Genomic DNA, 26,838 nt, shown 5'->3' on the forward strand with positions numbered 1-26,838 from the left:
CAGATGGAGGCATCTGCCTGCCCTCACTCAAGCACATTAAGCTAGGGGAGCTCCTGATGTAAGAGATCAAAGCCAACCCACTACCCCACGGTTTGCATACAGCGTGTGCACTTCTGATTCGGCACGAACAGAGGTGTGAGATCTGATCTAACAGAGCTGCCTTTGAGGATGGAAAGACACTTCTGTTTGAGGCTCCCAGCTCTTTGCTAACGCTGCTGTACCGTGACCAACCACTGCCAGTGGCAAAAGCGGCTTTTCTGATGTGGAAACTTTTATCTCATTTATATAGGACTTACCTATTAGGAAAAGTTACAGTATATCCAGGAAAGCTTTACAGAGTATCCCAGAGGAAAAATGACCTTAATCAGCAGCTTTGGGTGTCTCTGTGGTAAGTAACATTGTTTCAACTAAGCCATGAACAGTTGCACTACTGTAAACAAAGCCATGAGCAGATGAACCAAATTCTTTCAGGTAGGGATCCAGACTCTTCAAAAGGCACTGTCTGAGTGTTACCTCCTTGCTGGATCAGCTTAAAAAAAACTACTAGGGAAAAAAAAAATCTCTAAATAGAGCTGCTGTGTGTCCTCCCTTCCCTCCATCCTCTTTTGCACTTTTTAAAATTATTTTTGCAGTGATTGCCTGAATAGAGGGTGTCAGGGCCTCAAACTAAATGAAGCAATTTGTCTCTTTCCCCAAACTTGCCCTCCTGAGAAGAGGTTCTTTCCTTCTCGGTGGCAGAGTACAGGCTTAGGCACAAGTTGCAGAGGAAGCTGGAACAAGCCTGATTCAAAGCAGGGTTGCTGTAAAGAAGAGAAGAAAGATACAGTGAAGAAGGTGACAAACATCCTCTTCATGCTTGTAACACCACGTGCTGTATGCCAGAGCCTCAGTTTACTGAATGACACTGACAAGCACCTGCTCCATCACAAGAAGACTCCAGGAGCCAACCCGGGCTGCCAGGAGAACGAGGAGCTCCCAAACCAGTCACGCCACAGATGTGGTGGGTGTGCATGGTGACAACAGCATAGGTGTTCACATACTTTGGGACAATATGAACACAGTGGGGTACTTTCACAACCATCATACCTGGTATACCTGGGGATCCTGCAAAGGGAGGACCCCAACATTGCAGAGAATAAGAGGTGTCTGAGGGTGGCTCCTGATACCTGATTTTACTGGCAAACACCAGTATGGAGATTTTGTAGCAATGGTGTTTCCAGGGTTGAACTATGAAGAATGCCAAAATGTAACTGAAAGGGGGAGAACAGCTCTATTTCCAGGTATTCCTCTCTCCAATGATTTCCTTGCAGATCAAGACATAACCAAACACCTTTGCATTGTAAAACACAGGTGTTACAGTGCCCCACACTACTGTTTTCAGAGGTCTAGGTCCATCCTCACACACACCATTCCCAGGCACAAACATCCCCACTCAAGTTCCACAGTGGTAACCTGGACTAGAGGTGCTGTGCATTTTGTTTCCTCTTAATGAGATGTGGTCACAGGAAAGAGGGGGTAAAACATCTCTACAGACCCAGTATTTCCCCATGTGCTCCTCAACCTAGAAATCACAGCCTCTGCTACAGAAGACCCCTTGCAATGTCTGCTGTTGAAGTCTTCCTCCTCCCTCCCATTTTTTATACATTATCACACGATGAGGAACAAAGATAGTGGTAATATATGCCTAGGAAGCCAGAGCTCAAATGGAACTGATGCTACTGGTCCAAAACACCCACTGATTTGACTACTCCAAAGTCAGATCTGCACAGCTCAGTAGAGAGCAGAGAATTCTCACAATCTGGAAAGTTCTCACCCACGATACACACATGGCAATACCTTTGCACAGAGCAAAATCTGGCCTTCAGCTCCAGTGTCAGTCGGATGAAGGAGGAGGATGCTAGACCGGAAGCAAGACAGAAATGCTGAAGGAACACAGACCATGTTTGATAAGGGGAAGGACTGGGCAGGTCCTATAAGCATCCTCAGATACGTCCACACAAATCTGGTGAGCAGGGCAGGCCATCTCAGTAAGAGCACATTTGTTAGGCCTTCTCTTCCAAAGCAAACTACTCCAGGTTTGGTTTGGAGGAGAGACTCAGTTGCCTTCCAGGAGGAGAAGGGAAGATTTTCCAGCTTCACATGTTTAGAATAGAGAAATTCCACACATCACTTCTCTGATGTGCAAAGACTTAGTTATAAACAGAGTAAATAACATTCCTACATAGTAAAATCCCACCAACAGTAATCCAGCGTAATCCCTGCCCACAGGAAGAGCCAATTCTGAATATTCCAGAGGAAAGAGTAAAGCTGATACAACTTACTTATCTAAAATAAAATCTGTCCCATCACCACTGCTAGGCCAAATAACTTTTCCAGCCTGCTGAATATGACTGCTCACTCTATTCTTACTCATCTAAACATGTAATATAATCCTCCACAGAGAGTGTCAGTAAGCTCACTGCCTCAGTAACACGCAGCAGCAGCAGCAAGTTCCATCAGTGAAGAGCACAGAGAACACCATCCCGCACCACCCCCCATACCCAGCTTTTTGGAGAACTTGTTCCGCATGTTTGGCACCACCGCGAAGAGGGTATTGAGCGTTGAGATGAAAACCTCCATCACTGGCGGGCTGACAGCCCTCTCCAGGTAGCTCTGTGGAAAGAAGAAAAGATCAGGTACACAATATGCAATTAAAAACGGAAAACAGCAGCTTTCTTCCTGTGTCCTGCCTGCCCAGAAATGTAGATTTCTAAATTCAAACAAATGCTGCTCACTCCGCAAGACATGACATCAAAGAAACCCCCTCCTGATTCCAGCTGGCAACCAGCTAGGCCCTAATGCCCAGTGCCTGATGTTACTGCCGGTGTAACCCCGGACGTAACTGCTCCTAGGTGTCAGACAGCTCACGCTCAGGTGTGGCACACACCGTTGGGACACAGGCCTCAGAGCAGCTGAGCTCAGTAACATGCAACCCTGTGCTTCGGCGCTTCACCGAGTAGGGGCAAACACGGGTGCTTAAGCTCTCTATGGAGTTCAGCCCTGAGTTGTTTAGAGCAGAATGACTCAACTCCCTCTTGTAGAAGGTCACTGGGAATTTTTCTCACAGTCCATTAATTTTTACTCAAGTTCAATGAGCAAGAAACAGTACACTGAGTCCAGCTTTGCCAAACTGGACACGCACTGCACCCTCCCCTCAGCGAGGGGAGCAGCAATGCCACTGCAGCTGCCTGCCAAGAGATTGGTTAAAAAATACAAACCAAAACATCTCCAAGCTCCCAACAACTACAAGAATCCGTGCAGTGGCAAAGCACGAGCAAAATCTACTCAATATTTGGAAGCACAACCACATCCCATTGTTTTGACAATCCCATTCCAAGTGCCTCAGTGACAGGCCTGTCACTAAGCACACACGTCTCTCCATGGCTGGTTTTTAAACCATGTCCCTGGCCTTACTGAGGCACAGTGCTTAGTCCTGCCCTTGCTGTGCAGACTGACAGCCTAACCAATGTGAAATGAAATCACAGGTGCAAAATGCTGCTGCTTTCCAGGACACAGGCAAGTTTTGGGAAAAGTGGCAAAAGGGGAAACAACAGTTCAGGCTTTCTTCCTTTCCTGCAGCAGCCAGAGCTGCAATGGATTAGATGGCATGGCAGGTAGGTTATGGGGACTGCACAGTCTGAAGAATGACACTGCCACCTACATGGAAGCTTAATGAACTCCTCCACCCTCCAAGACCACACACTTCCATTTTGCATGAACTATATAACACCACATTTGGCTCTGGAGAGGTGGCAGATACCACAGGTGTTCTAGTTTTGCTCTGCATGCTCTCTTCCTCCCAAAAAAATCGCTTGTGCAACCCACTCTTGGTGCTTGAAAGCACCTTTCTAGGTACCCTGGAAAAAGAAACCCTACCATGACCATGGGGATGCAGAGACCATCACAAATCCTCAACAGGAACTCAGAGAAGTTGCTCAGCGTGTCCTTGCTTTCAGAGTTGGGGGCAGTGAAAGCATTCTCCTGGGCCATGGGGTCACTCTGGAATTCCACTGCTAGCCTGCAAACACACAGTGGATACTGGAGGAGAGAGGAATCTTCCCCACTGGATAAAGGAAGTTGAAAGCATAGAATCTTAGAATCATAGACTGTGTTAGGTTGGAAGGGACCTTTAAAGGTCATCTAGTCCAACCCCCCTGCACTAAGCTGGGACATCTTCACTAGATTAGGTTGCTCAGAGCCCCATCAAGCCTGACCTTGTTATATTACTATATTTCCATCACAGTTTTCACCATTAAGGACCCCACAAGCACTCAATGGGCTGGAAACAGGAATTTCAAGTAACCTCTTGAGTGAAGCTATTAGAAGTCAGCAATGTTGCTCAATGGTACAAGTTGGGAAATAAAGACTTAGCTTCTGTGAGGAAAGTATGTGTGGTAGGAAGCAAAACTGAAGGTTTGCAGCCAGGTCATAGTGCCTTGAGCACAACACAGCAAACCTCATGAAAACCAGCCCAGGGAGCATTCAGCTGATGTAAAAACCATTGCAGAACCTGAGTGCAACCTAGCACCACCCCAAGGCACTGGGTCAGTGCAGACAGGGACAATGCTTCTGACCAAATTCTCTCAGCCAAGCCAAATGCAAGTGATACAAGGCAAAACAAGCTGGCCAGACCTCCCCAGAAACAGACCTGGTTTCATACACCATTGTCTGCTGTGCAGCTAAGGGTGAGAGATAGCTCTCATCAAGAAAACCAGGAAAACTTGCTGCCTAAAAAGCCATCTGCAGTAACAGGACACAGACATGAGCAAACACAAGACCAGCATCTGGAGAAAATACCTGTTTGTTAAATGGTTAATCCCCTCCAGCAGTGCCCACACACCCCAGAGCACAGGAATATGGCTTCACACATACCTTCTAGCCATTCTTACATCATTACCAGTTTTGGCTCATTTCCAATCAGTTCCTCAACGGTCAAAGACACAAAACAACTGACAGGTCTCTCAAATTTCTCAGGAGACACATACGGGGTCACAAAATTTTCCCTATGACTCCATATCCATCCTTCTGCTTCCCTGACAAGCACCATGCCTTGAACTCACCTGTGGTATTTCAGTGGTGGGGCTGAGTGGAGGAACTCGGTTACACGGACAGAAGGATGGACAGACATGGATGGACACACACTACCCACCCCATGCCTCGACTTGTCCTCACCTGCAAGCATTTCTGAAGCTTTCCAGGGTGTTGAGCAAGAGCTGGCTCTGTCTCTGAGGAACTCTGCTGAGATTTCTGTTTGGTGGGTGACTTCGAGACATTGGCAATAGGAGATCCCCCTGTGAAAGCAGAGAAGCCCTCAAATTCTTATGTTCAAAACCCTGTGTCAGAAAATAGTTTTCTACTCCGATACCAGCAGCAGGAACAATAATACATATCTCTTCACTCTCTTCCTTCACAGAGCTGGTTTATTTTTACTGTGCTTTCCCCAGGGAGGGCAGAATTAGAGATATTCTGTGCTCTCCTTAGGAAGGATGGAGTTACAGAGCTCCTAGTTCTGCGCTACCCTGTCTTTACAGCCTGTGTGTCCATCGTTTGGTCCAGCCTGAGTTTTAAACAGCTCAGCTAATGGACCTTCAAACCCCCCTGGGAAAACTTGGTATGGTTTTAAAATTTTGTTCCTCACAATTACTTTTCAGACAACACTGAACAGTTCCTCTCCCTGGTCAGCACTGAAATCTTCAAAGTTCTCTACTTTGGCTCAGATTTGTACTATCCCTGTACTAGCTGTTGTTCCCATATAGCATCCTACTGAGTTCACACAGAAGCCAACCGTGGTGTCAAAGTTAATGATCTGCCTAAACTGGGACCCCACTAGAACTCAAAATCTGCTTTTAAGCCTTAAGCTTTTGTGGTGGTCTTCTCTGAATACTACCAGAGGAGGGCACAGCAACACATTGGTACTTGGAGGTTCAGAAGTCCTTCTCCTTCATAGAGACACCTTCATAGAGGTACAATAATTTCCTCGTCTCCTAATAAATACAGCCTGGATGTCATAGAATCATAGGATCATTTTGGTTGGAAAGGACCTTAAGATCAAGTCCACTAGTGTCTGCTTTTTGCCACCAGTGAAGGGAGTGAGAAGATGTAAGAAACTGGGCAGACACCAAGGTCAGTGAAGTAGGAGGGGGGATGAGGTGCTCCATGTGCTGGAGGGAGAGATCTGCCTATGGGGCAGAAAGCAGTTCTGCTTTCTCCAGGCAGACAAGGCAGACACCTGGTACCACAGAACTTGTGTCTGAAGGTAGTTCATCAGGCATTTGGAGCTCTGGTACATGGCCCTGAGCCTAGAATAAGAAGGCTCAGCCTCTATCCTTTCACTAGCCATCTGTACTGGGGCTCTCCTCAGAAGTGCGCCAGTCCCAGCAGCACATCGCACTAACTGTGTATTCCAGGACGAGGAAAGGATCTGCAGTTCAAAGAGTGGCTCAGAGCTCCTTTGCTGAGGCATCACAGCATATATAGTCATCCTCTTGGTATGAAGGCACACCAAGAGATACTCACTGAAAGAAAACCCCAGATTGACCCACAGAGCCTGCAAGGGGGGAGCCTGAAGAAGAGGAAATGGGAGATTCAAATGAATTTGCAATACTGCACACATAACGTGAGCAGTGCACTCAAGTGGTGCCCCACAAATCTTCACTGATTTAGAAAGACAACATTCACCAGCATCCATCTTCAGCTACTTCAAAAACAGTCTGGTACTATCTTGAGGCTTGAGGATTAGAAGAAGACAACCCAACAGCTACAGGCTAGGGTGATGAAACATATACACAACATCCACATAACGTGCTAGGAAGATCATACCTCTCCTGCTTGGTTCTACCAAAAAGCAACCACAAATTTTTACTTACTGCATGGGTCTTACTACTTGGTGGTGGGGAGAGGTCAGCACATCGCTTCAGCACTGCCTCCAGCAGTTTCTGCAACTCTTCATATGGGACTGGAGGGGAGCTCAGATGGTCCTTCCTGAACAAGCAGAGAGAAAGACAGCAAGTACATTCCTCGATGAGGACACTCTATCTGGCAAGGTACCACCCACAGAAATAACTGCTCTCCTGGCACCAATATGCCATTGCCACTTCTCTCCAGCACAGCAGGCTAAGATCACAACACTTGAGCAGTGCCTTCATCCCCAAACACACCGTCACTGCATTCACTGGCCACTCCCCCTGCAGTCAGGAAGTACATGACTGTACAGAGACACACACTTGCTCTTCTCTATCCAGATGGGGCAGAGAGTGACACCAGGTCCTTGCTGCACACCACAGCTGCATTGCCCTGCCAGCCTCTGAAGTGGGTGGGAAGCTTGTTCTGCTGTGCCCACGCCTGCCTCAGCTGGAAGTCCCACTGCAGAGCAGGCTCACCCACACAATCACAGGGGAGCAGCAGAGACCAAGATGGTATCAACACATCTATCCAAAGAAAAACCTGCAAATATCTTCCTGCTTACCTCAGGAAAGCTGCCACAGCTCTCACAGCCTCCACTACCACCTCCAGCACTGGGCAGTTCACTGTCTTCATCAACACATCAATGGCTTCTATACATACACCTCGGTTTGTGAATAATTTGATTTCCACTGGTTGCCTGTGAAGAGGAAACAGGCTAAGGAAGGAAGGTATTGTCAGTGCCCAGTAGCTGTAGAGCCCTCTCCTCATTCCATCAGAAGGGCAGCTGATCCATGTGGTTCCCACCATGCTGCTCAGTATTCTGAGCCAGCTGCTCTCGAGGATGCAGTCTCAAACTTGAGCAAGTAAAGGCTTTGCTACAAAGAGTCTGGAGCCCTGCTATGATAAAAAAAACCCACAGCCCGGATAACTGTGTGACTGCACCAGCAAACACTGACATGAAAAGCACAAGAAAAACAAGCCTTGCAAAACACAGTGATCTCTCTGCCTAGCACTCTATGCTGAGGCCATCTGCTCTGGCATTTGGGGGTTCATCTGGTGATTCATATTTCTGAGTAAACAAGCAAACATGACCATCCTAGAACAAGGGCCATGCCATGAGAACAGCTTCTCTTACAGTCCAATAGCACTTCAAATGCCAGATGCTGCCAGAAGGACAGGGACTGTCACAAACTTCAAAAGTAATCAGGAAAATAAACAATCCAACTATTTTGACAATTATTCTTGACAATGACTCTTTTGGTTGTCTGACCACCTTGTGGTCCAACACCTTTGAGCATTCAGCATGAGAGCATGGAGACATGACAAGCCATTAATCCCATTATTGGGCAGAGCTGTGTAAATGGCATACTGTGCTCATTTGGCTTCTGGCAAGTCAGGTACAGTTGGGGAGGCAGGAAGGAAGACAGGCGGACAAGAGGCACTAGAAGCCTGCCAGAGGGCCTCTCCAAAGCAAGGCAAGGAAAGCATCACAGCATGACAGAAGCCAGAGCTGGGAGCCAAAAGTATTCCCTGTTACTCAGTTTTCACAGACGTGCCTGCCTAAAGCAAGCTGGGAGCACGTGCTCTATGTACAAATGGGAACGTGACCTTCAGCAGAAACTACACCGGTAGCCCAGCTACAGGGCAAAAGGTGAACAGAAGCAGAACCACCCCTTTTAGCCACTCAGTGGGATGAAACCCAGCTTGGCAGTCACCTCATGTTCTGCTGTGAGAAAAAGCTGCGAGGTGGGCAAGGCAAGGAAACGGCCTTATGGAACTTGGGCACCAGGAGCCCAAGCCATGGCCCGAGCCATAAGTGATGGGCTGAACATCCAAATTGTTTCTACTTATTCTGTAATTCTATTAATCCTCTGTATTTCCTTTCTTTAATCACTGAAGTAAAACACATCAGGGAGAAAAAGTCTTCAGTGACTCATGCAGGGAGGGAGGGAGGGATGGAGGAGTATTGCTGACTCATCCAAGAGGCACAAGCCCACTTGCAATATGGTGCCCTATGATGTCTCTGGGGCCTGGGAGAAAACTGTGAAGGGCAGCACTCTCACAGCTTCCTGCAGCTTCTTGCCTTCGGGCCCCAAACTGTGTCTGCCACTGGTTGTGCTGGGAGAGACAAGGGGCACTCCAGGGAGAGCTACCCACCGTTCCTGATGTACTGCCAAGAGGAGCAGCATGTCCTGCTCCGGCAACACTACGCGGAGCCTGCGTACACAAGAGAATCCGGCTGCAAGGAAAAGCCAGAGGAGAGGTTCCAGGAGGAGACCCCTCTCCCCACTCTGAGACAGTTTTAAATAAAACATCATCTCTAAGGCAAAGCTCAGGGAAACAGAACGGGTGTGCTAGAAAAGGAGGGTAATTGCACAGAGTGTTCTCTTTGTTTTACAAGTATAAATGCTGTAATTAGTGTTTCCCACATCCTGGTTTCTCTTTTTGACAGATCCCACACTAGCATCATCGCCCTGTTCTAGCACTGCCACTTTTCCTTCTCCTCTTACCCTGCCACTTGGTACAAAATTGACTATGACATTTCCAAAATTCACCTCAAGGGCTCTCTTGGGGGAACTAACTGGCAAAAACAAGACTCTGTCACTATCATGACAGGATGGGAACAAGATCATAGAGGCAAGAACAGGAAACACAGAAGAAAAACAAGCCAGGGTATGTTATTCCTTAGTAGAAAACAAGAGGGAAAAAGTGACAGAAAACATTAATATTTCAGCCTAGAATTTGTTTTTGCTGTTTGAATTTAGCTCAGGACTAAAAGCCATGAAATCCATGTTGTTTTGTTAGAGAGGTGCACTTAGCAGGAGTTGGCCTGCTCACATACGCCTGGACCTTCCTAGCCTTCCCTCCTGCTCTGCCTACAGCTGAAGGAGATTTCAACTCCCAGCCTGGCAAGGAGGCAGATATACTGGTGGATGCAAATGCAAAGAGGAGAAGCTGGGAGGTTCAGGACCAACCATCAGACCCTTCTTCACAATAATGAGGAAGATGCATTTGTTTCAAACACAAAGGCTCTGGGGGTGTAGACAGGTATCTGGTCTCAGACAAACCCCTTAAAAAGCAAAAGCACCACAGCCCCCGTTTTGGGGCATCACACTGCCTGTGCGAGCCTGATGGGGTACCCCCTTACCTTTTCAGTATTTCGGTGAAAAGAAGGAGCCCTTGTTTGTGCAGCTCTACATTGTTCAGATGCAGGACATCTTGGAGACTCCTCACCAGAGATTCAATGCCTGCACGTGATCAAAAGAAGTCACAGAGAGTCACCTCAAATTCTGGGATGGAAGCAAAATTATTTCTTAAAAGGAAGGGATATTTGAACAATTATTCTCCTGAGCCACTGACAGAAACAACGGCCCAAAGTCACTGCATGGCCACACAGCCCCCTGGTAAAAGGCCCCAGCCTCCACTGCTGGAGTCAAGTCCAGAAGAACAGAAGGAATTTAGCCTTTCTTCCTGCATCTCCTCTGGGTATGTCCACAGAAACACCTACTAGTAACTTCCATAGCATCAGTCATGATAACTGGTCATTATAAATGCATGCTCATCAGCAACTCATTAGGACAGCGACTCTGTACATTCAAGCTACGTTGGACTTCAAACCCCATGTCCGATAGGTACTCATTTTCAGTGCTTTATCCATCCTGACTGATACTGTTATTGTGTAAAGTGTTGAAATTCTGCTAGAGGCACAACAAATGCCCACAGTACTACTGCAGTCACTCTGCTGGAAAGGTTGGTGACTCACCATAGACTGTGTGACACTTTGAGAAGAAGAGACGCTCTTCAGTGAGGAGAAGCAGGCAGCAATACACTGACCAGATGAGAACTTCACTGCTGCATGAGAGACATTCAAACAGGAACTCTGCAAATACCAATAAGGTCACCCTGGTAAGAGGCAGTCTGCTCACAGCATGGCACAGCTGCTCCTAGAACAGCGCAGAGGTAGGAGGAGGAAACAAGGAAGCATAGCAACAGCCACAGGGAGAATGGTTGTGTTATGAAATGGCAGGAGTGGGGAAGGGAGAGGATGCTGGCGGGGAAGCGGCTCTGCAAAACAAGGTGACTGGAGAGCGGAGTCCCGCGGGCAGGCGTCTTCCCAGCACACGCGCGGCAGGCAGGAGCTGAACTGTGGCTCTAGCCCTGGGCACAAATCAACAGCCACAAACAAGCTTTACCACAGATGCTGGGATTTTTTTTTTTCTTTCACATCTCCTAAAGAATATGTAAAATGAAAGCATTTCTGTCTGTTGGGATTACAAAGAAATAGCAAAACATCTCTCCGCAGCTGCATTCTAAAGCTGAATGCTAGACCAAATTCTGTGGGAACTTTCAGTATTGAGTGGGATAAGATGGAATCCCAGTCTTAGGTCATGCAAGAAAGACCCTGACCTCAAAGACCTGTCCAAATTCTTGTTGTGGAAACTCCATTCTGTCTGTTGGCAGCTGCTGCTATACTTACTGTCCCCTTCATTGGCCATTTTTGCTGGTATAACCCAGCCACTGCACACATTATGCCATCAGTGGATTTCATGGAGTCAGACCGATTCCTTAAACAAACAGCCAAGGAGTGCTTTGCTACTGGGAGGTGAACACTAAGGTGTTATGGCATTTCTTCACCTGGGACATCTGCATGAATAAAAGCAGGAGCGTATCTGCTGGGAGAGTGAACCAGCACTGCAGCCACACAGTGAGAACTTGCTGCCTGTAACACCTCATCTCTGGTCAACAAAAGCTGTTGGGAAACAAAAGTAAAAATGAGAGATGAAGTCAGCTGAGCAGATATTGAGTAGGAAACAGATGCCCCTACATTTTAAAATTTAAGACATAGATTAAGATCCCTTCTGGCATATACTTCACACATTAAACTTGCCACAGTGAAGTAAAACACTGGACCAAATACACTCAAAAAATGCAAAATGAGAACCACAACAGAGAAGAACATGACTAAGAATAGCTCTGCCCCCATGCTTAGTCATGCTGGCACTACAAGTGCTGTGTCAGACCTCAAGTGTGAAGGAGTAAATTCAGCTGAGGCTAGGAGTAAAATTTCCCCCTCTCCCTCCAGGATGTAGGAATGAACGATGAGGTGATCTGCAGCAGCGTCCCCATTTCCCACCACAGCTTCTATTTCTGGAGTTGGCAACAGCACTCTCATGTGCCTCAGATAAACACTCAATACAGGCCAGCAGATTCTTCTTGTCTCCTGACAATTGAGTACTACTTCAACAGTCACCTTCTTAAGGACAAGTGGCAGAGGATTTTCCCCTTCTAAAAAGTCAGGGCTCTGGGACTCCTCTTCCATCTTTGAATTGTTCATAAGAATGGAGACAAAATGGTCAGATTTCAGCAGCTCCTTCAGCAAACCTACAAAAGGCAGAGCAAGAGTGAGCACTATGCTGGGTATAGCAAGGATTCTATTAACACACGAATATTTACAGCCTGAGACTTGTTGTCAACTTCCTCCCCTTTCCTGCACTCCTACAAATGCCCTCACCCCAGTTCATGGAGCTTCTTCTCACTGTGTCCCCATACACTGTCAGGAGCCCCATGTCTTGCAATCTCTTGTTGCTGATGCTTTTTGCTGGGTCTGTTCTGCTCCCTCTTCCTTCTCAGAGATGTGCATGTGCACTTGTACATGTGACATGAGAATAACTAGACATTTTCCCTGAAATCTTTCCCAGAGAACTGGCCTTCTTCCACAGGCTCTCACTGGAACAGTTGCATTTAGCTAAAGGATACACACACACACACATCCCCAGCCCTCAGCATCACAGAGCACCGCTACAGGTACTTATGCAAATCATCAGTACATGTCAGTACCAATTCACAAGGGGTGTAGTCTGAGCTATAGAATTCAACTTTCAAAGGAATCACCATCCATTTCTGGTAGCTAAGTAGATGATCTGAGGAACAATCCAGTTCTTGCTTACCTCCTACAAGGAAAAGGAATTCTCTGGGTGGTTTACAAATAAGCAATGTCAGAAAGGCCGAAACTGCTCCCCAGCAACAGCTGATACGTGCAGTTGGAAGCGTAAATGCCAGAAAGTGCTGCTTCCACATTAGCTTTCTAAACGACATAACATGATGCCCTGCATCTGAAGACCAGATCTGTCAGACTCCATCCCACTGCTCTCCAAAACCCACCTGTCCCTGCATAGCATTTGGACACTTTGAGGGATGGTCCGTTCCTAAGATGAAACATAATGGAACAGGCCGGGCCACAGTGCAAGCTCTGAAGAGACTGTGAAGATGAGGCAGTGCTAGACAAATGTGAGGCCCGAGGGTCAGTGGAGAACTGGGGGAGCTCAGCAGCAGGTCTGGGCCACTCAATTGCTATGGAATAAGAGAAGGGACTGACTGCTGCAGACAAGCAGCAAAACGCTTGTCTAGGGAACAACCCACATTAGAGCACCTAAACCAGACAAGGATTTCCTCCCCCTCATTCTAAGCCTTCCCTGGCACCTTGCAGTTTCTCTCACAGTGCCTTACCCAAACAATTGATCTGCAGCTCCTTTGTCTGGGCCTGCCCCAGGGTATTCAAGAAGACACCACACAGCCGTTCTTCGAAGTGTGCTGAGAGCCGCTCTGTGCCAACAGGGGAGGAGTACAGCTTGCCATACAGGTAGCAGACAGCAGCCTTTATACCTTCATTTGGGTATGTCAAGCCCATCAGCAGATGATCCACTAAATTATCTAGTGTGAGGAACAGAAATGGCAAATATTCCCACCAATGAACTGACTTTTTACAAGCACCAACCTATTTCCCTTGAAAGCCTGCAGAAGCAGGGACAGACTAGTGTAAGCAGACTAATGAATGCCACAATTAGCTGATGTGCTCACCACCACCTGTCCCTCTGAGCAGAGACACAGTAAAATGTGGCTACAGGAGCTCACTGTTCACCACATGAAGATCCATCACCCCTCATAATTCCACAAACTGCTCACCTTGCTCACCAGACCATACATTTAGACAAACTAAGTGTATGTTGCCAGCAAGGCAGACCCACAAACCCCAGTTCAGAGAGGCTGGTTTAGCCAGGCTGGCTAAGACCACAACGACAACCCCTCTATGATGGTATGGACCTGCAGCCCAGGAGGCCTGAACACCTGTCCAGAACTGGAGTGGCATTCCTGCGTGACCTTCACGTATTCACACAGGGGTAGGGGAGCGTGTACATGTGGTTGTGCATCAGGGCTGTGACATGTCCCCTGTCAGTGGGACATAACATGTTACTCACTGTGCTCTACCACCAGTACGTCAGCAAAGCCTGGGATGGCATCTGCCAGCTTGCCCAAGAGAGTGAATGTGGGCAGGCTGCCTCTCATGGTAGTTGCTCTGCACAGCTATAGAGAAGACAGAGAAAGAAAATGTTTCATAGTCCAAAGGCAGAAATGCACCCAAGCCAGCAAGCTCTGAGTGATGTGCAATTCTCCAGCACAGGATCTTTTCCCAAGCTGGGTCCGTTTCACTACTTAGGATAAAACAGGAAAACCCTGAATACACCACTGAGACTCCAAAATGTTTGTTAATGCAAGAAACTTCTTGCTTGTTGCTGCTTTTCCTCTCTCTCCCCTCCAGCCCTTACATGAGCAGATGAACCAGCTGAACCTCTACCCACTTCCACTGCTTCCCAATTTGTTGTATCGCAGAATCACAAGGTTGGAAGAGACCTTTGAAGATGATCAAGTCCAACCATTCCCATCCTATGCTAAACCATATCCCTAAGTACCTCATCTACCCTTTTTTTGAACACATCCAGGGTCGGTGACTCAACCCCCTCCCTGGGCAGCCTGTTCCAGCCCTGACAACTCTTTCAGTAAAAAATTTTGTTATAATATCCAATCTAAACCTGCCCTGGCACAGCTTCATGCCATTTCCCCTTGTTCTATCTCCTGTCACCTGGCTGAAGAGACCATCGCCCACCTCTCTACAACCTCCCTTCTGGTAGTTGTAGGTGGTGATAAGGTCTCCCCTCAGCCTCCTCTTCTCCAGGCTAAACATCCCCAGCTCCCTCAGCCATTCCTCATAGGATTTGCCCTCCAGCCCCTTCACCAGCCTGGTTGCCCTTCTCTGCACTTGCTCAAGGACCTCAATGTCCTTTTTATGGTGGGGAGCCCAGAACTGCACACAGTACTCAAGGTGTGGCCTCACCAATGCCGAGTGCAGGGGCACAATTACCTCCCTAGACCTACTGGCCACACTGGTTTTGATACAAGCCAAATGCCATTGGCCTTCTTGGCTGCCCAGGCACACTGCTGGCTCATATCCAGCCTGCAGTCAACCAACATCCCCCAGGTCCTTCTCTGCCTGACAGCTCTCCAGCCAGTCTCCCCCAAGCCTGTAGTGCTGTATGGGGTTGTGATGTCCCATGTGCAGCACTCTACACTTGGCCATGTTAAACTTCATCCCATTGGTCTCAGCCCATCGGTCCAGTCTGTTCAGATCCCTCTGAAGAGCCTCCCTACCCTCAGGCAGATCAACACTTCCTCCTAGTTTAGTGTCATCTGCAAACTTACTGAGGGAGCATTCAATCCCTTCATCCAGGTCACTGATAAAGATGTTGAGCAAGACCAGACCCAGGACTGAGCCCTGGGGGACGCCACTCGTGACCGGCCTCCAGCTGGATTTGGTTCCATTCACCACCACCCTTTGGGCCCGTCCATCCAGCCAGTTTTTAACCCAGCTGAGGGTCCACCTGTCAAGGCCAGTGGCAGCCAGTATCTCAGTCAGAATGCTGTGAGAAACCGTGTCAAAGGCTTTACTGAAGTCCAGGTAGACCACATCCAACAACCCTCCCCTTGTCCATTAAGCGGGTCACCTTGTCATAGAAGGCGATCAGGTTAGTTTGACAGGATCTACCTTTTGTAACCCCATGTTGACTGGGCCTGATCCCCTGGCCATCACACATGTGCTGCATGACAGCTCCCAAGATGATCCTCTCAATGATCTTCCCCGGGACTGTGGTCAGGCTGACAGGCCTGTCGTTCCCCGGATCCTCCTTCTGGCAGTTCTTATGTATGGGTGTCACATCTGCCAGCCTCCAGTCGAGTGGTCCCAAAGGACCATCACAGACTTAGGAAAGCAAGAACCCTCAGCACAGGGTGGAAAAGCTCCTCATATCACTGAACAGTAAGGTAGGTAAAAAAAGAATCTGAGGAAGCCACACAGCTGCACAAGAGCATCTGGAAGCCACACAGCTACAGGGCATCATGGGAACAATAGGAAAACTCCAGGGTAGACACCAACACTGCCAAAATCACCACAGGGGAGCTGGCAATCCCACTGCAGCAGAGGCTGCATCCCAGTTCATTAGCTGCAGTCTTGCAGGGCCCCTCATTCCCATCTCCTCAACCTCTGAAGGACTGAATGGAAGGGCAGGGAATTCATCTTCACTGACCTCTTTTTGGCTTTCATCCAAAATGCAGCGTAAGTATTGTTCTGACTTCAGCTCCACCGCAAGCCGCACCACAACTAGGCAGAAGAAACAGCATCAGCAGTTCACACCCAAAAGCACTCTCCATCCATCTTCCATGGGGCTTTAGGCAGACCAGTGAGCAAAGAGCTCAGAAATTAAATGGGCGTGGAGGTGCTGAGAGCAGGGTAACAATTCCCAGCACCATTACTTCTAATAGCCCAGCCCCCCTGCAGCACCGCTACAGCAGTCCTGTTCCAGCTGCACTGCCAACCACGCGTGGAAATAAAGTGCAAGCAACAAACTGAGCATCAGGATACCAAGGAAACAAGGAACCAGGAAGGAAGGAAACAAAGCCCTTGCTTAAAGGCATTAAAATTGCTGGTAACTGAATAGAGAAGGCTTCCCATGAAAACTGGACTTTAAAAACGTATCTTTCCAGAGAATCCAGGATACTCTGAAACTGCAGAGTATCCTTAGATGCCAGACTGAGAGCTCCTCCTCCAGCTACTACTGTCCCTGAGGCAACATTGTGGTCCATCAGTCATTCCTCCCCACTGCAGTTATCCCATATACCTTGCCAGAGAGCAAAGCCCCCATCACATTTGAGGCACTATTCCCCTCCTCAGCCCCAAGGAAGTACATGCTGTCTGCTCTGTCCTAAAACAAGGAATCAACAAGAAACTATGTTTACCAGGCACCCACGACACATCAGCTGGGGTTTCCCTAACAAAAGGGAACAAGGGAATTGCTTGATGCTGGCAGGCTGCATCTGCCTCCACACACACATCAGTGGACTAGTTTCAGGAAGCAAAGTTGCTCTTCTGGAATTTTTAGAACCTGGGCACCCAAGTGCTCAGCAGATAAAGGTTTTGACAATAGCCCCCTTACTGAGGCACTGTGCAGAACATTGTTCCATGGGAGCTGGTAAGGCTGTCCTGGATGTACCTTGCTGCCATGGAATGACTCATTTGAAAAACACACTCCTTTGAATTGTATTCTAGGAAAGCATCATAAAAAAATACCAGAGACTTCTAGGTTCACCATCTCCAGGTATATCCAGGGCAATACTGAAGGTTTATCTTAGGAGACCTACTTTACCTAAAGATCTACACATCTCAGCAGACATAGATGGTACAGTGGCCCTTTCTTGCCCTGAATTCCCAGAATCTCTAAAGAGTTTCAAGAGCTAGATATCTAAGACTAAGTTAAAATTTCTCTGTTCAAGAGCATCCTTCTCTCACCAGATTGGTAGCATGAAAGACTTCTCACTTTTTCAACACCATTTCAAGCATGTGCCTAAAAACTGAAACCACTCTGCAAGGAGCTGGTCACGCCTCCTTTTGTCTTTCATGGCTGGACAGGAGGAAATGAAGGACTGCTCACAAAGATGAACCAGTAGCTTGTACAGGCAAATCCAAAATACTCTCTGTCCTAAGCAGCAAATCCCAAAGCTCACTAAAGCCTACAAAAAGATTTCCATTTGCTTTGAAACTTCATTCTGGTCCAAAGGTGAGGCATTGTTTACCACTGTTGCCCATCTGACACTAAATTGATGGTGCACACAGAACTTGTGTCAGAAACTTTAAATATTTAAATCTGCATGCACTTTCCTGCCCTCAAATACTGGAGCAGTCTGCTCGTCACCACTGCACAGACAGAAAATAGATGCTCTTCCCAATTCAAACTGTGCAGAAGCTGAGAATCTCACTACAGGTAGGAGACAAGACAGAACCTCCCTTCACAAACTGTCAGTAACTGTGAAGTGGCATCTGCTTCCCACCTTCTATGAACAGGTCCAGGGCACCGCTGTCTTCCACAGTATGCAACATCCCTAAAAGATAAACCACAGTCAGTCATGGAGCTCACTGCTGCTGGTGATCATCAGTGCTGTAACCCCTTCTTCTAAAAAAGAGCTGCAATTTTTTTTTTCCCCCAGAACTGTTTTGTTTTCCCCACTTCACAGGAGACGGGCCTGACTGTCAGAGGAAGCTGGATACTCTCATGGAGTATGGCAAGGGGCTCCTCCAGACACAGGAACATGAAGGCACTCGGTTCTCTTGCAAATTCGTTATGTGCTTTACAGCTGAAGTCAATAGCTCCACCTATGTAAGTAAATACGTAATTGCTACCCCTGCCACATCTCACTGCATGTATCCATATGCTACTGGACTGAAACAGTGACAGAAGTTAGAGCCCAGCTGTGGGTTGTCCATTCCATCTCCCACTCATACCAACTACCACAAAGAGTCTTCTCCCTCCACAGTACTGACAATCCCCAAACCGAATCTGAACACCAGATTCAAAGCACATGGCAATTATTTCAATGTTAAATTGAGCCCGAAGGCACCAGCTCACAAGTCACTGTACAAGGAGAGCATAAGACCGGATATATTACCATAAGCCACCGTCTCACTCGACTACACCACAACAGATGAGAAACTCCCAGCTCCTTCCAACTCCAGGTACCCACAGATAAGTCATCTGGTTCAGACCCCCACTGCTGTGACACCACTCTGCTTGTTTCAACATACCCAACCAAATTACCTCCCCTCCAGAGAGACTGATCTCTCAGAAACATCCCCAACTAAAGCAGTATTACGACACTGCAGGTGAAGGAATGACTTACTTCCTCAGGAGCTTCCACACATTTTTTAGCAGGTTTGCATACATTAGCGAACCTTGCCACAGTAGCTGCATGAAATTTAGGCTTTCCTGAAATTCACCATCTCCTCATATGCAACACTCATAGAATCTCCTGAGTTGGAAGGGACCCACAAGGATCACTGAGTCCAACTCCTGGTTCCACACAGGGCCACTCAAGTCAGAGCATGTGACAAAGTGCATCGTCCAGACACTTCTTGAGCTCAATCAAGCTGGGTGCTCTGACCACTTCCCTGGGGAGCCTGTTCCAGTGCCTGACCACTCTCTCAGTAGAGAACTTCTTCCTAATATCCAACCTAAACCTCCCCTGTTGCAGCTTTGTAACTACTACATAACTACACTACACCTCTGCTCTCTTAAACCTTTATTCTGCCTGTGCTTAACCCAATATTGTCTCTTCCAAAATGAATGCATTTTCTTAAGTTTACTATTAGTACTTCCTTCACAGCACTGCCCAAACCTTTGGTGGGTCCCTCCAACACTCTTGCACCAAGAGCTACTTGGTTCGTTCAAGTTCTATCCAAAATGTATGTGTCATTGTACAGAGCCCCATCCTTGGACTGGGATTCCAACTACTCAAGCAGTTTTCACCAAGCACAGTAAAATCCCAAAGCTGTCCCCAAAGCATCCAATTGTAAAGCTTCTTAAGTAGGCAGTTATTATTCAAAAGCAGACAAAAACATTGAAATGCAAGCACAGCTCCCATCTCTTCCAGGGTATTTCATGTTGGGGTCATAAGAGCGTAGGACTGAATCAGCTGTAAGCACCACTCCCTCCACATCTCTATAGGATTATGTGTGCAGACAGCACTCAATAAAACTTTGTGCAACAGAGAGAACTCCACCAGCACAAAGTTATGTTCCTAACAAAGCACACAACAGTTTGTGCTGGGAAACCAACTGGCATAACAGTTTGAACTATTCAGTGCATCAAGGCAGGAGAAGGGGCTTGGTCACTTTCCCCCAGAGGAAGAATTATCTGTGATATGCAAACAAGACCATGGAATTGAATGAATACAGCATATTTGCTCTTTGAAAGGACTTCATTCATACCTTCCACCTTTCTCTTCCTGCCTCGCTGTTCCATCACTTAGACCGTTATTTCTCCTTTGTCAAGATTTTAGACATTTCAAAGACCTTTCCCACAGCATTGCTGTTCCAACATAAAGCAGTAAGAGATGTTGAGGATCACAGAGAATGCTGCTGGGAGGGCACTGAACGCTGACACCCCACTGAACGCTGCGTTCTGCTGTCAGGCTGACCCGCCAGAAAGCAGCGGGTAGTACAGTCCTATGGCCACAAGGATTTCTAGAAACATAATGTGGTGGGGTGAAAACAACACTATGTGGATTCCTATTTTGCACTTTTGTTATTAAATCCTGCAACAGCTTTTTAAGCTCACCTTTTAATTTCTGTGTGATTCTTTAAATAATGCCACAGTTCAACAAGATGAGAAAGCACCAAGGCAAGAGCAGAACAGGGAGCACTGAGGGAAGAACAATGTGCCGGGTACCCCCATTCTCCAAATAGTCTTTAATTCAAGATACTCTGGGAAATTGCAAGAGCTTTATGAACATGCCAATCCTGCTCCTTGGAGAATAAGGATATTAATTAACCTATTCTGAATCAAATGACAGGCAGTTTCCCACAGGGAGCGGTAACACACCTGACACGCACTGGTGGAAGTATGGAATTAGGTGCTTCAATATTCTTTTGTATTTTTTTCTTTTTATTTAGGTTGTTTCAATTGTGGAGAAGCTTCATGTTCCTGTGTTGCTACGGAAATGAAGGTTACTACCTTCCCCTGCTGCTGTGCCAGGCCACTGCAGAGCTCTTACCAAAGAGAGTTCCTAGCAAATGATCGCAGACCCGCTCTTCTGCTGCCAGCAGCTGGACGACTGGCAGCGCCTGCCAGGCCAGGGCATCATGGAGACGGGACAGGGCGTGCTTCTTCCGCACCAGCTAGGGATGAGAGACAACACCCCGTCAGCGCTTGGGCCCAGGCCACCCGCCGCTCCCGTCACCCGGGGCCGAGCGCCAGCGCCGAGACAGCCACCCCGGCCAGGCCCCTGTCCCAGACTCGGCCTCGCGGAGGGGGCAGGCAGGGTGGCGGGGTGTGGGCGGCCGAGGGCTGCCGCGCTGCCCGCTGCGAGGGGCCGGCGGAGGACGGCTGACACGAGGGAAGGGGCGGCTGCGCGGAGCTGCCCACCGAGGCGCCAGCGTCGCCCAGGGTCTGCACGGCGCAGGCGAGGCAGAGCGGCGGCCGCAGCGGCACGGCCCAGCGCGCCTCGTGCTCGCCGCACGGCCCGGCGCTGCCCGCCGCCATCGCCCGCGCGCCGCCACGCCCCGCGCATGCGCGGGCCGGGAGGGGAGCGGGAGGGGGGGGTTGCCCCGCGTCTTCCGGCAGCGTCCTGCCCGCGGGTCCCGGCGCGGGCACCGGAGGACGCGCCCGCTCCTTCCCCGCCCCACGGGGCTGTGTATCCGTTACCCCCCCGCTCACACAGCCCGGCCCTGTGGGCACAATGCTCCCCGTGAGGAGCCGCGGGGAGCGGCCCCGAGGCGCCGGGCTCGGCAGGCAGAGGGGACGCGCTGCTGCTGCCGTGTTGGGTGCCCCGGAGACACAGTCCCGGGCCACCACCCTCACTGCCCCAGGGCAAGAGATCATCGGGTCCAACCCCCAGTACTGCAGTAGAACTTGTTCTAAATCAGTTGCATGCTGATGACAACAGTTGTTTAAACTGTTAGCGTTTTGTGCTGTTCAAGTTTCTGTCTCTTGTGGAGATGAGTTTCTGAATTTCCCAGTTGTGGTTGGCTGGCACTGTTAGAGAAAAACATTTATTTTTGTTGTTGTAATTGATAGAAGAAGGAAAAAAATAGCGGGGTTAAATTACTAAGAGAATAAAACTGCTTTTATTGTACATATATATCAGGAGTTTTCCAAGGCAACAGAAAACAGGTGTTACCAGGAATCTCAGATCAGGAAAAGAAAGAAAAGTAATCGAAATAAAAATGTCTGGAAAAAAGCCTTAGAGCGGTTTGTTATCCAGCTAAACATATTTACAAAACCTGAAGCGCCCCTGCATCTCTCACAAACATCTCAGGATCCCCTTTGTCCTTGTTTCTGTGCGCAGGGGCAGCTGGGGTTTGATCAGCCTTGAAGGCCCCGTGCTGGCTTTGAGGTGCCGCTTCCTTTCCAGCCAATCAAAGCAGGTCTGAAATTCACCGCTGCTTTTTGAGCTCTGGGGTTTGCCAGCCATTGTTCTGGTACCTGTGCCTGAACACGAGTTCGATTTTACAAACGCAAGAGTCCCAGACGAGCTGTTTCTGTGTTACCCAAGCAAGAGCCACGGCCCTGAGCGGCCGCCCCGCCCCCGGCTTTACCGGCTCGTCAGCTCCGCCCACAGGCCCCGCCCCGGGCTCGCGGCAGCACCACTTCCGGCGGCGACGCGGCGCGCAGGAGCGCGTCTGTCTCTTCACCCCTCAGCGCCTTCAGGCCCCGCGGAGCGACCGGGCCGCGCCGCCCAGCCCAGGCCGCGGCCATGGTGAGCGGGGCTGGGTTCCCGCTTCTGCCTCCTCCTGGGGTTCCGCGCCGGGGGGGCGGGGGGGCTGCGAGGCGGAGGGCCGCCGCCTCCCCGCGGCCGCGGGGCAGGGAGCACGTGGAGGCCGGGCGAGCGGGCGGGGCCGTGGCGGGTCGCGGGTCTCCTGCTGGGCGCCGGAGGGAGAGCGCCGGGGGACGCAGGTGGTCCCGGGGGCACCTGCCCACAGGGGACCCGCTCTCCCGGCCGGGCGTCGCGTCCCCGGCCCCGTTGCGTCTCCGCGGGGAGCATGTGCTCGGCTGGCGGGAGAGCGGCCGGGGCAGGGCTGCGTGCGAGGGCCGGCGGTGGAGCCTCACCCCTGCTGGGTGCTGAAGGAGGTACCGCAGTGCCGGCCGCTGGGGCCTGAACCGCTGCTTTTCACCGCGCCGCTGATGTTAACGGCTGGGAAGCTGCTTGGAGTTTGCAGACATAAAGCTGCTCCGCGCCGCTCTCGGGAGCGCTTCCTCAAAATTCACGCCTGAAGTTGTTTATTTGCTGCTGGCAGGAGCTCGTTCCTTGCGTTTTCCTTCATTTTATACTGTGACTGTGGTAGTAAGTGCCTGAAGACTGCCCTGTAAGTTCACTGCTGCTCGTTTGTAGGGTCCGAATTGGCTGTCTGTGTGAGCAGAGATCCTGTCTGCTGTGGATCTGAGAGAATTCCCTTTTTATAAGTAAAATACTGTGGGATCTTTAGTGTACGTGCAGAGCAACTGAGAGCAGTGACTCGGGTCACCCATATACATAGTAGCTGTGATGCCTGTGTAGTGTTATTCAGAACAAAGCCCCCCCTTTGCTGCTGTTGTAATTCTCTTTACTTTTTCCTTTCTCCAGAGCGAGGCAGAAGTGAATCCCAAAGCTTACCCCCTGGCTGATGCACAGCTCACCAAAACGCTACTGGATCTCGTCCAGCAGTCTTGTAACTATAAGCAGCTACGCAAGGGAGCCAATGAAGGTGAGACCTGCGTGTTGCCAAGTGTGCTAGAAATTATAGCAGGGGTTTTGTGAGAAGCTATGGTTAGAGAATGTCTCTTCTCTCTAGTAGTGGGCCACTGACATTGCATAGATCTGGATATTGTGTCTCTCACCTTCCTCATCCCAGCCTGCTTAAGCAATATTCAGGGGCTGTAATCTTAGTGTTTATCTGTGATTCTGGTGGATGCCCAAACTCTGTCCCTGGTACATGTCCTGTGATCATGTGTGCTTTAGTGGTGTGGCATTGGGGTTACCAGCTGCCTAGCCAGGTCAGAGTCATGGAAAGATTTAGGTTTGAGAACCCCTGGAGGTCTCTAGTGCAACCTGCTCAGAGAGCAGCTCCCTTCAGAGTTGGATCAGGTTGCTCTGGCCTTTGCCTAGAGACTTGGCAGTCTTTCAGGACTTGCATCTTAAACCTCTCTCTTAAGAGGGGGAGAGAATATCAAAATCCAGTGTATCCTCAGAATGTCCCTGAAGCAACAGACTGCAACTTGTCCTTTTTCCTCAGTGCTCATGAGGACAGTCTGGCTCCATCTTCTCTGCAGTCCCCTTGAAGTAGTAGCTGACAGCAGCCACTTTCCCATGCCTCCCACCTTGGACCTCTCTTCTCCAGGCTAAACCCAGATCCCTCCTATCTTGCCTCACTTGTGGGGCATCCTAGCTGTCTACCCATCAGCAACCTGGGGCTGGCCTCACTCCCTTGTCAGCCTGTCTGTGTGCAGGGATGATGCTTGTCCCTGTATGCAGGGACAGCCCTATAGCTAACCCCTTCCCTGGCCCCATAGCTCCTGTTTTCCTTTGGTCAGCCCTTGTCCTACTGCTAGATCTCCTTGCTCATGTCAATTTCAACATCTAATGTTGTTTTTCTTTAGCTGTGCTTTCCAGAAGGACCTAGACATGCTCTTCCCTTTCTTTTACAGCCACCAAAACACTGAACAGAGGGATAGCAGAGTTCATTGTGATGGCAGCAGACGCAGAGCCCTTGGAGATCATCCTGCACCTCCCTCTTCTCTGCGAGGACAAGAACGTACCGTACGTGTTTGTGCGCTCCAAGCAAGCCCTGGGCCGGGCGTGTGGCGTTTCCCGGCCTGTCATCGCCTGCTCCATCACCATCAAGGAGGGATCACAGCTAAAGCCTCAGATCCAGTCTGTCCAGCAAGCTATAGAAAGACTGTTGGTCTAAAGGCCAGTGATTTTAAGCGCACGTGGAATAGGAAGGTTGAAGTTGGGGAATTAATGTCTAGCTTCAGCTGAGATTATAGTTTTGATATCAAGTGTTTCATTTCAAAACACCGTGGGTTTGTTTGTTAATTGCTTAATTCTTAGTGTTTCTGCCTCTCCTCCCCTATTTTTTTATTACTCCAACGTATCCATTCTCATCATACTACTTCTTGGAAAGTGATTGTACAACTGTATCTGATGTTTGAAAGAAAAAAAATCCCCCTTTATCTCCATGTCTGCCTGCTCAGGGCTCTTCTTTAACCCACCCACTAGCATACGCTGTTGCAATATTCCTGATAAGCTTCAGCCTCTCACTGCTGTGAGTAACTCTGCATTTCTGGACAGTTTAGTCTCCTGAGGATGAGGCAGGTCGGCTCCCCACACTGTGCATGGGGTTCTGTATGCAGTGTAGACTCTCTAAGGCAGAGAGCAGCTACCGTGTAGTGACGGATAGAGCCAAGGTCAGTATGTGCAGCACAACCCTCTTGCAACCAGACAAGAGGCTTCTGTAAGAGCTGTACAGGGAGCAGAACTCTTGGGGCAGTGCACAAGGGGGAAATATCTTTCTTTTTTTTTTTTTAAATACTGACTTTTTAAAAGAAAAATAAAAATGCTGACAAAGCTTAAAACTTAAAACAGCAATGTCCACAACTGTCATCCCTGGGGGAAGCATTTGTAACAAACTGGAGTGTCCCTACTTGTAAAGCTGCTCAGATTGCCTAAAAGCTGTTCTGGTACAGTATTTGTACTCCTTCAGCTTTCTTTGCATGCACCCTATCGAGGAGTTTGGGCTTCCCAGGGTACTCTCAATGTGCTAGAGAGCAGCCTCCCACAGCTGACAGGTACCCTACATCTGGCCAATAATTATTATAAAAAGGTTCCCCTGCTTTTAGGGGTGCTACTGTAGTACAGTCACCTTGACTGAGGGTGAGCCCTCAGTCACAGCCACAACAACAGTGAGTAACTACTTTTTCTGATGAAAAATGAGAATGTTAGATAATATCATGCCCTGGAAAAGCCTGAAGCACCCCTTGCATTCAATTGGTGGTGGTTTTATGGAGCTCACTTTAGTTAAGTGCATATTGTATAATAAATCTACTTGCTGCTCTGAGCAAAGACTCCAAACCTCCATGTTGAAATGGGTCAAACCTGTTACCTTCTGTAGGATGCCAAAGCAAAGCTAGCGTGGCAAGACCACCACCAGAAAGGAAAAGTTCTCACTCAAGGTTTCCAGAGACACCAGCTTCATACCTGTTAGTAAGTACATCCCAAGCAGGTAAAATGGGCTCCTGAAAGCTCAAGGTGAATCATGTCTTGTGTATTTTTTGCACATGGTTGATAACTAATAGCCTTGCTGAGCTGAACTTAATATAGAGATTGGAGAGCCCTGTCACAGAATCGTAGGGGTTGGAAGGGACCTCGAGAGATCATTGGGTCCAACCCCCCAACCTTTGTATGAAGTTTAGAAACGCTGCTGTTCCTTTCTACTAGGTTGAGCTAGTTGTGTTTAAAACCACAGCTTTGCACAGGACTGGCCCTGTTGTACCATCCCAAGACAGCTGGGGTAAGACGAAGCACAGAAGGGGCAGAAATAAAGGATTCTTGAGCAAGTGAAACTGGCTTAATTTTCTCCTCTGAAGCTTTCCATCACCATCCCTGCTGAAGTTCTGCTTAATCTAATAGCCTGCTTCAAAAAAGAAAAATAAAGCCAGGAAGAAGACCTAATAACCTAGACAAAACATGCCATAACCATCCAAGCCCTGGGACAGGCTGAGCCTGGGGCGATCAAGCCGGGAGGGCGCTTAACGAGGGCGCTTGGGGAATGAAAAGTCACAGAATTAAGAACAGGACAGTCTCACTATTTTATTGAGTTCAAATCTTGCTAGGACAAGCTTTTACAGAAACTTCTTTGCCAAGGGGCAAAATAAATTGATTGCTTAGATGAATCTTTATTAAAAATAACTACTATAATGCAGGTTGATGCCAGTGTAACAGACTAGCTGCAGTACTGCAGGGCTCAACGTGGGCTAGCTG

At 48.7% G+C, this 26,838-nt stretch overlaps 2 protein-coding genes across 2 annotated transcripts in view; one reads left to right on the plus strand and one right to left on the minus strand.

The window, feature by feature from the left end:
• The window catches only part of MEI1 (meiotic double-stranded break formation protein 1), a gene marked incomplete at its 5' end in the record, with an annotated part of 48,298 nt that extends 26,936 nt beyond the window's left edge, over nucleotides 1-21,362 (minus strand). The window contains 17 exons of the mRNA XM_084279458.1: nucleotides 703-800; nucleotides 1,837-1,897; nucleotides 2,541-2,652; nucleotides 3,916-4,057; nucleotides 5,212-5,330; nucleotides 6,906-7,020; nucleotides 7,505-7,639; nucleotides 10,091-10,190; nucleotides 10,706-10,822; nucleotides 11,578-11,692; nucleotides 12,194-12,324; nucleotides 13,450-13,653; nucleotides 14,199-14,304; nucleotides 16,359-16,432; nucleotides 18,157-18,207; nucleotides 20,875-20,998; nucleotides 21,117-21,362. Of these exons, the coding sequence (XP_084135584.1) occupies nucleotides 703-800; nucleotides 1,837-1,897; nucleotides 2,541-2,652; nucleotides 3,916-4,057; nucleotides 5,212-5,330; nucleotides 6,906-7,020; nucleotides 7,505-7,639; nucleotides 10,091-10,190; nucleotides 10,706-10,822; nucleotides 11,578-11,692; nucleotides 12,194-12,324; nucleotides 13,450-13,653; nucleotides 14,199-14,304; nucleotides 16,359-16,432; nucleotides 18,157-18,207; nucleotides 20,875-20,998; nucleotides 21,117-21,362 (2,050 nt within the window). The remainder of the gene's footprint in view (nucleotides 1-702; nucleotides 801-1,836; nucleotides 1,898-2,540; nucleotides 2,653-3,915; nucleotides 4,058-5,211; nucleotides 5,331-6,905; nucleotides 7,021-7,504; nucleotides 7,640-10,090; nucleotides 10,191-10,705; nucleotides 10,823-11,577; nucleotides 11,693-12,193; nucleotides 12,325-13,449; nucleotides 13,654-14,198; nucleotides 14,305-16,358; nucleotides 16,433-18,156; nucleotides 18,208-20,874; nucleotides 20,999-21,116) is intronic.
• Nucleotides 21,363-22,484: 1,122 nt separating this feature from the next.
• SNU13 (small nuclear ribonucleoprotein 13) lies at nucleotides 22,485-25,440 on the plus strand. The gene is made up of 3 exons (XM_084272337.1): nucleotides 22,485-22,578; nucleotides 23,443-23,563; nucleotides 24,504-25,440. The coding sequence occupies exons 1-3, from the start codon at nucleotides 22,576-22,578 to the stop codon at nucleotides 24,764-24,766; spliced, it is 387 nt and encodes a 128-aa protein (XP_084128463.1). The 5' UTR covers nucleotides 22,485-22,575; the 3' UTR covers nucleotides 24,767-25,440.
• The last annotated feature ends 1,398 nt before the right edge of the window (nucleotides 25,441-26,838 follow it).

Source organism: Gallinula chloropus (assembly GCF_964237585.1).
Source record: "Gallinula chloropus genome assembly, chromosome: 1".
Lineage (NCBI taxonomy): Eukaryota > Metazoa > Chordata > Aves > Gruiformes > Rallidae > Gallinula > Gallinula chloropus.